The sequence below is a fragment of the Sinohyriopsis cumingii genome, chromosome 2 (genome assembly GCF_028554795.1).
Source record: "Sinohyriopsis cumingii isolate HCF-2022 chromosome 2, ASM2855479v2, whole genome shotgun sequence".
NCBI classification, from domain to species: Eukaryota; Metazoa; Mollusca; class Bivalvia; order Unionida; family Unionidae; genus Sinohyriopsis; species Sinohyriopsis cumingii.
The window spans coordinates 17428770-17442110 of record NC_142962.1 but is presented as its reverse complement, the minus strand read 5'-3'; the positions used below and the strand labels follow the sequence as shown (position 1 = coordinate 17442110).

At 33.2% G+C, this 13341-nt stretch overlaps 1 protein-coding gene and 4 non-coding genes across 5 annotated transcripts in view; all 5 read right to left on the bottom strand.

The window, feature by feature from the left end:
- Nucleotides 1-1947: 1947 nt before the first annotated feature.
- The window catches only part of LOC149804387 (eukaryotic initiation factor 4A-III), a 30350-nt gene continuing 18956 nt past the window's right edge, over nt 1948-13341 (bottom strand). Inside the window, exons 8-11 of the mRNA XM_089939642.1 lie at nt 6784-6899; nt 6073-6180; nt 5455-5582; nt 1948-4349 (exon numbers count right to left, since the gene is read on the bottom strand). Coding sequence (XP_089795768.1) covers nt 4333-4349; nt 5455-5582; nt 6073-6180; nt 6784-6899 — 369 coding nt within the window. The 3' untranslated portion in view covers nt 1948-4332. The remainder of the gene's footprint in view (nt 4350-5454; nt 5583-6072; nt 6181-6783; nt 6900-13341) is intronic.
- LOC149804391 (small nucleolar RNA U54) lies at nt 8241-8311 on the bottom strand. Its single transcript, XR_016419893.1, has one exon. It is a non-coding gene; the product is annotated as a small nucleolar RNA U54 (small nucleolar RNA).
- LOC149804390 (small nucleolar RNA U54) lies at nt 8613-8684 on the bottom strand. Its single transcript, XR_016419894.1, has one exon. It is a non-coding gene; the product is annotated as a small nucleolar RNA U54 (small nucleolar RNA).
- On the bottom strand, nt 8972-9042 carry LOC149804389 (small nucleolar RNA U54). Its single transcript, XR_016419892.1, has one exon. It is a non-coding gene; the product is annotated as a small nucleolar RNA U54 (small nucleolar RNA).
- On the bottom strand, nt 11943-12013 carry LOC149804388 (small nucleolar RNA U54). Its single transcript, XR_016419891.1, has one exon. It is a non-coding gene; the product is annotated as a small nucleolar RNA U54 (small nucleolar RNA).

Here is a 13341-nt window from a genome sequence, read left to right as displayed (position 1 = left end):
CATAGTATTTGCAACAATATAATTAAAATACAGTTCCATGGACAAAAAATGAGCACAACATTTTTTAAACATTTTTCTGGAATGATAATATAAAATTAGTGAGTATGGAAAATTACAAATAGTCAGCAAAAGAAATTTAGAAACATTTTTTGGAGCATTATCCTATAACTTCAGTGTGAATGCACTCACCAGTTTATCAAGAGAAAAGGAACTGAAATGTAAAAACAAAAATAATTATGGGAATATGAAGATAGGTCAGGGTGATCTACTTTTGACACAAGTGAGCTGTACTCCTCAAGATGAAAGTACATATTAAGTGTCATGACTGTGCATGCAGTACTTTAAGAGAAATTAAGGTAAATGTAAAAATGAGCACTTTGCATTACATTGGACAACTACTAAAAGGCTGGTGAGAAGTGATACCTATTCTGGTGCTTTACAGTTAAGACAAATGTGAATATGTTCAATTGGAAGCACACCAACAGGGTGAATATTATAGTAATAATAATAATGAGAACTCTGTATAGCACCTAATCTTTAGAAGCTCTAAGTGCTTTACAGCATTAGACAACACCTATAAGATAAAAAACATAATGATATGATTACAAAAACAAACACCATGAAATTAGAAAACATAAAAAACATGCAGAGAATATTTAAGGTAGGAAACATTATTAGGTCTTTAAGTTTGTTCTTGCAGTCGAAATAAGTGAGTTCTGAGAGCCCTCTTGAATGTGATTACTGTGTCTTTGTGTCTAAGTTCAGTGGGCAATTCATTCCACATTGCTGGGCCCTGGTATGCAAAAGAACGCTGTCCATATGACTTTGTTTTCATAGTGGGAATAATGAGTATACGATTGTCAGAAGTATCTTGCTGGTGTGTACACATGGATGAGGTCAGATAGGTATGTTGGTCTCGAGTCCGACAGTAAAACGTTGCTATAGTACAAGTCATATAGCTCATGTATGCATTCTAAATCACTTTTTGCGGCCACAGGTGTCATTTTGGAGAATTTGATTGCACATACCTTTAAATGGCCTTTATTCGCTTTATTTTGTGTCTCATCAATCAAAATTCCATTGAAGATTATTATATAAATTCCTCCAGAAATGGTAAATGGCAAATTCATTGATAATGTACTTAGACATTTTTAGGCACAGTTAAGCAAGCAAGGTGATCTCATTTAAACCGGTTTTGTCGCTCGCTATGATGTAAGAGGGAACACTCCTGTAGTTGGGAAAAAGTTGTGCTACAAACATTTAGAGACACGAAAATGTCATCATTTATAAACAAAGCCTGGGGAAACACCAGCAGGAAGAAAAAAATCAGCCCACAAGTTTCAATAAATTGGAGGCAATTATGTAACTTGTCATATATCTTCTGTATGTTACGTCATGTCATTTATTTCAATTTGTACATACTACTTATTTTTCCCATACAAACTGTGCTTTTGTACACGACAAAGACTACAATCATGCTAAATTGTAATTTTGAAGAAATGTCATATGTACAAGCTAAGAATAAAATTTGTATGTTACTGCTCAATGCCATTCACAGTTGAACATCCATACAGGAGATGAATGAAGATGCATGCGACTTCTTATTCATGTGATTGTACATTGATTACCCCTGCACTAGTAATAGTTCAATACAATATCGACTTTCTTGACCCAGAGTAACTGCCATTGTAAAAGCCCATAGCATTCAATAATTTTTGTCTGGGAATTGTTATATCAGTTTTAAAAAATCATGACTGAACAAACTTTTTTATATCTAACAATTTCAAAACTAAAATTATTTTTTAAGTTTATATATCAGGAAATGTGGTTACATGACCTGAGTGACTTGTACTATAAATAGCTAAACTATAATTGTCATTTTGATTTGTATGAATCAGAGAGAGAGAGAGAGAGAGAGATTCAGGTAAAATTGATATAAACGACATGTACAATTTGATGACAATTTTTAATGTAATGACATAATGATTGTTCTGTACACATCTCAAGAAACTGAAACAAGTGATTTACAATCAAAGTATTGAGAATACTGTTGGCTTTAACGGCTGAAATGATGCCAATTTTTACTGAAGGTCAAGCAGAAGAACAACTCCAGAGATGATGCTATTCATTGTCCTTTTTAGTATTGTAAACATACGGCTCTAAAGAATCTAATATTTTTATAAATTTTCTTCACTTTTCTTTAGCAAAACAATTCTTTATTAACATCTGACACATGAAATGAGGAATGAATGTGGTGAATTTACTTAAGATTATTTTCTATCAATCATGTAATTCTGTCAGTGAACCAATATTCAAGGGAGAAAACAACAAGCAGGTCTAATCATGTACATAAATTTAAGTTGCTTCCCTTGACATTACAATTGTTCTGAAAGGCCTCTGGTTCTATACTTTCATACTAAGATTCAGTAGGACCATTTTATACTGATATCAGTAATTCAAGCAATATTTGATAAAAATTAATGGATAGTATGCCATAGACAAAGGGGAGGGGAGGGAACCACTGCAGTAAAAACAATGTATGATTGACCCTTTAAATGATAAATAAAAATGATAAATAAAAACTGTGTTTGACTGACTTCTCAAAGTATCACAATGTATTAACAAGAATGGCTATGATCACAAATGGGAAACTGTTTTCCAAAACTAGACCATGAAGAGTAGACCTCTGACTTGTGGTAAAGTCAGAAAGTTTCTTCCTTTACCACCGGCTGATAAAAATGTGACCATATTCTTGTCTTTTCACTTTATTTACTAGCAATTAAAATGAAAAGGTCCATAGCTGATGAAAGCTTTAATAATATTAACTGTAATGATTTTAAATATGTAGCTAGGAAAAAGAAGACGGTAAATTACTGAGTTAAGGACATGGCTGGGGTTTCAATGGAGGATGAAGTCATTTACTCTCCTACAGTTGAGGTGAACAGATCACTGAACGGTCACAAGGTTGGTCAGATGCATGATTTTTTTCTGATAGCCAGGCCTGGTCACTTGCATATGAAGGTACAACCATCTGTTTTTAAAATCATATCTTTACAAGGACTTTGTAAACATATTAAATCAAACTTTCCATTACTGATTAAATTTCTTCACTGTAGACTTTAAAACAAAAAATGCAGCTGTGATCTTTCTGTAACTCTCATACAACATGAAAATGAAAAACAGGATGCTGCCATACAGAATTGAGCTGAAATGAATATAAAACTTTCCTATTCAAATATTTGTTTCATGTATTTAGATAGAATTTGAATATTTATCAATGTTTTTAAAACTATACAATCCATCCTTTTTCTATGTGTACTTTTTATTTAATGACACATCCTACCACATCCCCAGCCAAGAAGTTTTAAAAATGCACTGTGAATGAAGTTCTTAACATCTAATTACATTTAAATGACACATTAGGGGACTTGTATATAATTGTGGGGATTCATAATAAAAAATATAAATGAAAGTGGTTGCTATTTTCCTTGTTTATCTTCAAATTCAGTATGACCAAAAATGTTCCTTCAGAGCTGAAGGACTAATGACAGTAACTCTTGATTACTTGTTCAATTAATGTAGAGACTTACCGTTATACAAATTCAGACCTTTGACAGTGTGATTACCTTGCATGTGTGAGTTTGAACTTAGAGTGATTTAGCAGGATTGAAGTTACTCCTTTGTTGACTAATTTGATATTACTTTGTTACTTTTACAAATAGTGCCAAATAAAATGAATATTCAAATACTGCCCTTCTGTTTGAATATTTGCAAAAAATTATTCTCATTTGAATTTCAATTATTCATTTTACCTCCAATATTGAAACCTGCTGGATTTATTTATGTGCATGTCCTTAAAGTAAAGCGGTCTTAATAAATTTTAATGATGTTGGGTCAATTTAAACAAGACTCCTTACTTAAATGCTGCCTTTTGTAGTCAGAGCTAATTTAAAGCAGTAGCTGTACAAGCCAAGTTAAAAACAAGGGTTATACAGTGGGGTCATGTACAATATTTATTTTGTCTATTTCAAGAAAGCTGTCACCATTACTTTATTCAAAGTAGCACGTGAAAGGAATTTCTAGATGCTACCAAACTCTAAGTCAAATCCTGAGATCACGTCATAAAATTTGACACTGACTCAGAAAAGCAGTCATTCCAGTTAAGAAAAGGTTGTACACTAACAAATTCAACCATTTTCTTTGTGATGAACTGATTTCCATGAATGTACCAAGAATTTCAACACCCTTCCCAGCTGTCTTTTTTCTTAAAACCAAATGACACTATGTACATATCTACAGGTCCAATAAAATACTTCCTTGGAAGTTGTCATCTTAGATCAAGTCAGCAACTGAAATTAGAAAATTAAAACAAAGTTAACAGTAATAAAGTTAAACATACAATGCCTTTAAACATTTTACTTTAGACTTCTGCATAGATAGTGGCAAGAAATTTGAATGTAATTAAAAATGTACTGCTGAACTTCATATCATACGTCCACCTTCAACTTGAAATAATTTATGCTGATTATTTAATTTCATTCAAATATTGAAATCCCCCTTTCCCCTTTCATCATTCATTTTATTTATTGATTACTTGTTGTGAAAGCGAATATGATGTATATTTAAATGTAATCGCTAATATACCAGAGTAGATCTGGAATGAGAATAAAAACCAGAAATGGGAAATAACAGGTAAACAAAGATGTGATGGTACATCTGGGTTCTACCAAATGTAAATATTTATTTAATGCAAGACATGGTTTCAAACCAAGACATGATTTCAAACCAAGTAATCAGCTCAACATATATATGCTAACCATGCACCATGGAAGAAATTGAAACTACACGTGTATACAGTGTTCAGGTCAATTAAACTGCATCAACAACTCATAACACAACTGTGTATGTCTATGCATGATATTCTATTTACATTTACAACCTCTGTCCCATGTTGATAAATATTTGGATTCGTCCATGATATCAAACAGTATGACTGTTGATGCTAAGCACGATGTGCTTGAACAATATATTTCAAGGTATGGTATAATAATATATTTGAAAGTATAGTATAATTATACATTTCAAAGTATAGTTTAACAATATCGTTCAAAATATGATATAACAACATAGTATAGTATAACAATATATTTCAAAATATAGTATAACAATATATTTCAAAGTATTGAATAACAAATTACCAGATAAAGTAAAAAGCCATATTTTTGGCTTGCACATCATCTCACCTGTCAACCTTTATGTTACAACCAACATAAATCTTAAACCCAAACATAATTGAGAACTACTGGCCAGGTTATAGAAATAAGCCTCTTACAGGAGAAAAGTAATAGGCATCTCATTAATGACACACAGGTAAGACATGGTGAGAGAATTAAATGGTTGATTATTTTCCGTGTTTGAGTCAGTATTTAACATAAATAACTCAATAAAACTAACCATTCATGGGCATTTCATCAATCTGTGTGGAGTAGTACTGTTCAATATCTCGCAAAATTCTGATGTCATCATTCTTCACAAAGTTGATGGCTACACCCTTGCGCCCAAATCTACCTGATCGACCAATTCTGACAAAAAGAACAAGATACATTTTATTAAAAAATGTGGTTCATATATAAGGTTATTTTAACATCATGCTAATTCTTGTGTACTTATACTCATTTAATCTGACTGATCTAGAGTTATCGTAGAAACAACGTACATGAATATTGATACTACGTAAAATGTGAATATGTAAAAATAATTAATTCTCAGCTTGGTTCTGTAATGATTACACAAAGGAAAGTACCAATTTAATGGTCTGATCAAGACAACTGATTTTGTTTTCATGGTGGTGGCTTGTGGAATAAAGTTCTGAAATTAAACATTTCATTAAATACCATTTTTATTCAGTGAATACATGCAATTCAATGTAAGGAGTGTGATTAAACAAAATATTAGTACTGTATTTCTGTTGCTTAAATACTGATGTCTTAAAGACTGCAGCCTAATGATCATTATTAAATATAAAAAACATTTAGAAAGAAAATAATGGGGTAAGCAAGGAAGTCGACGTACCTGTGTATGTACAATTCTCTGTTGTTTGGCAAGTCGTAATTGATCACTAATGAGACCTGCTGAACATCAATTCCTCGTGCCCACACATCAGTTGTTATCAACACACGGCTGATAAAAGAAACAAGGTAGCATAATTTCATCAGTGTAAATTTTCTGCTCATTTAATAAATCTAAGGAATTGTAGTGTGTGTTATAAAGCAATCTGTTACACAGATGAGATTAAAATATTTGTACTAATATCTGACCAGAAGCCCAATAATGTTTCCTCAGTTCATGCCAATCAAATAAGTTAGAACACAATGATGCATGGATATGAAGACTATCTGTGTGACTGAGAGAGCTAAGACATGAAATACAATGCAGTGAAAACAAAAAGATGTTTTGTTACCATCATAATATTCTCTATATACAGGGTCTGATGTTCATTTCTATTTCTTTTACTCAATATTTTTAACAAATATTTTAAATTTCTGTTGTTTATCTTTGGTTGGTAACTGGCTGTGGCTGTTGATCTAGACAGTACAATGATTGCTAAGTAAAACTAATTTTTTCACACATATTTGATGTTAGTATTGTGAATATGGAAGGCCCTTTCAAAACTGTTACTTTAAACATTTACTGTTGACATCATCTGCAAGTCATTCTGTATGTAAAAAAGATGGATGTACAACATACACACTTGTGATGACTATAAACATCAAAACTTCGTACCTTGCTCCTGATCTGAACTCTTTCATGATTGCTTCTCTCTCTTTTTGTAACATGTCACCATGCATTGAGGACACTGTGAAGTTGGCATCTCTCATCTTTTCTGTGAGCCAGTCCACCTGTGTGGAGGGCAAAGTTTAGAAAATAAAACTCATCTTTTCTGTGAGCCAGTCCACCTGTGTGGAGGGCAAAGTTTAGAAAATAAAACTCATCTTTTCTGTGAGCCAGTCCACCTGTGTGGAGGGCAAAGTTCTGAAAATAAAACTCATCTTTGACAATTCATTCTGAATGTTTACTGTTCATTACATCTGCTGTCACATGCAGTAAATATTTCTAAGTAAAAGAACAACCAAAAACATACAGAGAATGATTTGCACAAATATATACATTTGTAAGCACGAAATATTAAGTAATAAATATTTTATTTCTTAAACATGGTTTTCTTACTAATGGTATTCATGAAAACAGTCATCTATGAACATAATGATATTAAATGTACATGTGTGTGTGTGCATATGTGTGCACAGGTGTATACACTCATTTCCTCTCAAAGAGAACAAAGACAAGACAAAATTTCCATTTATTACAAACATATTTATAAACCATTCCCTTAATATAAATTGCTTTGAAACCCTGCAATTATTGCAGGCAGATCTGTCTGCAATACATGAGTGCACATATCAATCATTTTGTGATGCTTTTCAGATTTCAGATGATCTGTACACCACAATTCCAGATCCAATTCAATCACTGACAATTGTAAATCCATGTAGAACAAAGCAACCCTAACAACTGTCACCATTTCAAATTACTGGGCTACACTGGCAGATTAATGGCTGTGCCATCACTATCAAGGAACCAGTTAGAAGCGACTTCAACATACAAAATGGATGTCTTTCCCATGTTACTCAAGTTTCTGTGATCTGCCAAGTGACAAAACCTTTTATCATGGTTCAACAATGTGTCTTATTACAATCATTTTACAAGAAGATATTTTTAACGTGATCCACTGATGTAGTCCAGTGATTCAAAATGGTTGTAGGAAGTAGGGTTGTCATTCCTCTTGAATTTACAAGTTATCAAACAGGGGATTTGATCTGGAAATAAGCTGAACAGATCAAAAACAGGCCCCTTCAACCAACTGTAACTTGTATTTTTAATTGAAAATTTACCTTTCAAAACAATATAAATCAATAAAATCACAAAACCACATGTCTAAATCATGATGCTTTTAGAACCAATACAAAAAAACAACAGATTTATATCTTCTATGCAACTTGTTTTTAATTAAGAGGCATGTACAAGAAAAAAATGTTGGTATTCCTGATGTCTACAGTGACAAGGTACTGTAACCACATGTATTTATCCACAAAGAAATTCTTTTGAGCGTATAATCAGGGATGTTGTATTATATGCTCAGTCAATTATTTAAAAACTTTCACATTTAATTTACAATGTGACTATGACTCAGAATAGCGTATAATTATCATTCAAAGGCAAGACCTCAGTGATAAATGTTTCCTCACAGTCATAGAGATATAAAGACAAAAGGTGTCAAAGCTTATCTCTTGGTTTGAAAAACCCAAAACAAATTCCCCAAGATTCAGTCCTAACAGACATATTAGATCAGTCCCTTACATGATGTGGTTTGTGCTGAGGTGACATGACAGCTTTTGAGCAAAAATATGCAATGCCTAGGTCTAAATTAAAAAAAAGGATACTAGCTACAGCAACTACATTTTTTTGAAAATCAGGGATGTTGCATTGCACCAATTATTCAATTATATCAATTATTCAACCATTTTTTTTTAAACAAGGAATTTACAATGTGACTATGACTCAGAATAGCGTATAATTATTATTCAAAGGGCAAGACCTCCTTGATAAATGTTTCCTCACAGTCATAGAGATATAAAGACAAAAGGTGTCAAAGCTTATCTCCTGGACTAAAAAAAACCTTTAACTCCTTCAGTACTGATAACTAGATCAGTCCCTTAAGCCATGCAGTTTGCGTCAAGATGTGTCAGCACGACACCTTTAGAGCAAAATATGCAAATTCAAGGTCCAAAATAAGAAGAAGAAAAAAAAGGATACAAGCTACAACAACTATATATTTTAAGAATCAGGGATCTTCTAGTATATCAAGAGTCAATTATTCAAAAATATTTTGTACAAGGAATTTACAATATGACTATGACTCAGAATAGCGTATAATTATCATTCAAAGGCAAGACCTCCGTGATAAATGTTTCCTCACAGTCATAGAGATATAAAGACAAAAGGTGTCAAAGCTTATCTCTTGGTCTGAAAAACCCTAAACAAATTCCCCAAGATTCAGTCCTAACAGACACATTATATCAGTCCCTTACATGATGTGGTTTGTGCTGAGGTGACATGACAGCTTTTGAGCAAAAATATGCAATGCCTAGGTCCAAATTAAAAAAAAGGATACTAGCTACAGCAACTATATTTTTTTGAAAATCAGGGATGTTGCATTGCACCAATTATTCAATTATATCAATTATTCAACAATTTTTTTATATAAGGAATTTACAATGTGACTATGACTCAGAATAGTGAATAATTATTATTCAAAGGGCAAGACCTCATTGTCAAATGTTTCCTCATGGTCACAATCAGAGACATGGGGACTTTCAGAACTAATAAGCCAAGATGTTTGTACATTTGTTGAATCAAAGATATTAGAAAAAATTATGCTTGTGTCTATTCCTTTTTTTTTATTGCTGAAAGTCAATATGTCTTTATCTCTCTCCGAAATGAATTCTTTTTCTCTTAAAATAAAGCCTGAATTTTAATGCCAAAGTACATACATGTTTTTATTTGTCAGTGTGTGCCAGAGAAAGAGAGAGAGAGAAATGCTACCACTGGGTAGGTAGGCTATTAAACAATAACTTTCAATCAGGGCATTAAATTGTAAATTATGACATATATCAGCACTACAAAGTCTTTCAACTTGTTATTCAGATGGAATTTTTATACCAGGGGAATATTACTGATTGGACAGAGTAAAAACTTAATAAAACAACTCCTGCTGCATGAACTTAAAATATATAGACATGTATGTTTTATTTGGAGATCTATGTCCATAATTGTAATTTAGTAGCAAATAAAAATACATGTTTGAATCGGGTGCATACATATAATTTTCACACAAAAATAGTCAGTAAAAACTCTAAAGTACCAGAATTGTGTATTTGTACACATCCCTGTGACCTCCACCCTAAAGTCTAAGCCTGTTGCGTAGAAGGTATGAAGTTCCCCTGGGGTGAATTCACTCTGATGTGCACATTTATCATTTCATGCTCAGTATGTAGATATTTATATGGTGGGAATCTCTTGTTTCCAAGCTATAACCCAGTGGATGTGCCCATTAGGGCTAAGGATCGACCAATGTCAGATGCATGTATAAATTCACATGGTTTTAGTGTGAGAATAGTTTCCAACCTATTATCGAGGATGTGGGGTAGGAATGGAACCTGGATAATGTTGTTGTTGTTGTTGCTGTAGGGTTTAACGCCATTTTTCAGCACACGATAGGCTATACATGGCGGCCAGTATTAATGGTGGAGGAAGAACCCGGGAAAACCCCGGAAAGAACCACCGACCCATGAGAAGCTACTGGCAAGCTTTCTCACGTACCCACATTAGCCGAATCTGAGACTCAAACCCAAGCAGACATAGGTGAGATGGCACTGATCCGTAACGGAGAACGCTTTAGACCACTCGGTCACTTGGGGCCACTGGACAATGTCAGCTGCATGTACAGTTCAGACCATGAGATTTTTTGTTTTTCCATACCTTTGCAGTTAGGGTGGAGAGGACACTTACAGGAAAGTCTTCTCCTAGCTGAAACCTTGCAAATATGCACAAGAAAAGTGTTTGCATTCCTGATATCTACAGTGACAAGATACTGTCACCATACGCATTTATCCACAACGAAATTCTATGGAGCATAGAATCAGGGATCCTGTAGAATATCAATAGTCAAAATTATTCAAACATTTTACAAGGAATTTAAAATATGACTACGACTCAGAATAGCGTATAATTACCATTCAAAGGCAGGGACCTCCTTGATAAATGTTTCCTCATGGTCATAATCAGATATATAGGGACATTAAGAACTAAAAACCCAAGACCTTGGTACATTTGCTGACTATGAATGATGCTAGTGATTTCTCCATTTCCCCAAACAATGATAGCTGATGGGTCTGTATCTCGTTCAGATATGAATGTTGTGTCTCTTTCAAATGAAGTCTAAATTTAATGTCTGGGTATATACATGTTTGTAGGTGTGCAAGTATGTTTAAGAGAGAGAGAGATATTGCTATTGAATAGGTGATGAAACAATGACTTTAAGGTCAGGGCAGTACATTGGAAATTACTATGTGTGAAACAAATACTACCCCAAAAAATATGAAAAGTGTGAAGGTGTATTTTTGTTATCAAAGTAGTATTAATCAGATGTTTCAAATACCTAATAAAATGCATTTTGGAATCCAAAGACATGTATTCTTTACAGGTCATCAGACTTAACTGCAATTTCCTAACAAATAAAACTGAATACAGTTAAACTAAGACAAGAAAACAAGTCAATTAAAACTTTTTTTTAAATATAAATTATAATTGTGTCTGGTACTTTGACCACCACCTCAAAGTCTGAGCTTCCTGGGTAGGTCCTTGATGGTTAAGGCTGCCTCTGGGGCAAGCTCGCTTTTGTTAGCACTTTTTTGTTTTCAAGCTCTGTAAGGTTACAGGGTTTGTGCCAATTAAAACTGAAGTAAAATTCATAGTTTACTAGGTCTAGGGATTAAAGTAATTTAAATACATCTTGTTTAATCTTTGTCAGAGGATTTATCCTCAGATTTAAGGGATTGCTTCAATTTTTAAAAAACAAAGTGTTATTTACCATCTCTCATTATTATATCTCTCAAAAATTACAGTATTGCCTGAAAAATCATTTGCAAGATAATGCAAAAACTTGATCTGATGAAGATTTTTGAGAAATATGGTGAAACTGGAACCAAATATTTGAAACAAGTCAAGTATCCAAACAGTATTGCTCTGATTAACAAGGCATCAGGGTTATAACAAGTATATCCAAAATTCAATATGATGTCCACCAGGTATCTGTAATCCGACTATGACTCAGAATAGCGTATATGAATCATTCACAGGTAATGTCTCAGTGATAAATATTTCCTCATTGTCATATTCAGATAGAGCAGTCTCTGCTAATAAACATTTCTGATCACTGGCTATGATTTCCTTTCCTGCAAATTCAACAAACATTTACCAGTACATACTGCTCTGAAACAGCCAATATAACACCAGTCTGGCTCAAGCCTATTATGAATTGTGCACCACCTACAATCTTCAAAAGCATTTACCTGGCAAAATTACTATCTACCTGAGGATTATTTAATAGCTACAATGGCTATAAAACATACAAATTCAAACCAAACTTGTTCTGTTTGTGTAAACTACTTTAATTTGGAAAAATGAAAATCAATAGCGAGTGCAATGTTAGAAATGCTATGTTTAGCAAATGGAGCAGACAAATGTACAATGTAAGATTCATGGTGTGACATGGATGCTCACACTGGTAAAAATTCTCTTAATCATAAAACAAAGTAGAATATAAACTTTCTCACTTCTTTGTTAATTATAAACCACACATTCAAAAATCATGTAGTCCAAAAAAGGGGCTTTATAATATTTCTGTATCCACTATGCAAGATGTCTACTGATTTAATGACTATTACTATAGTAAAGGGAGACAACACTACAGTAACAAGATGCTCTAAATTACATTCCATTCTCTAAATCACAAACATGTACTTAGATCATAGATTTTAATCATTTTTATATTATATGCTGAACATTCCACAATAATGCAAAGTTTCTTCACCATAGAAATATGTTTAATATTTTGATCACATTTATCATCCAAGCAATTTGATTAACAATTAAAAAGAATATATAATGTAGACATTAATATTTTGATCCCAATACAGTACAAACAATTCCTAAAATATAAGTGTAAATGTTTGACAAACAAAAAGTTGGAATTCGCCAACACCATTAGGTGTAGGCATAGAGTAGCTGCTTACTAACCGGCATAGCAAACTAAAACAACCATTCATTGAGATATACCTGCATGAAATTGATAGGAATATGTTGTTGTTATTATGGGGTTTAATGCCATTTTTCAGCACATGATACACATGGCGGCCAGTAATAATGGTGGATGAAGAACCCGAGAAAACCCCAGAAAGACCCATGAGAAGCTACTGGCAAGCTTTCTCACATACCCACACTGGCCGAATCCATGACACGAACCCACGCAGAGGTGAAATGGCATTGATCCATAACAGAGAGCACTTTAGACTACTCAGGGCCCCTGATAGGAATATGATTTATTTTCTCAAAAATAGCAAATATAGCATTCATTATATCTTTAACGTGCTGACAGACGAGATGTAACTACATCGTTGATGAAATCTGACCTGAAGTCAGCATTTGCATTCCGAGTCACAT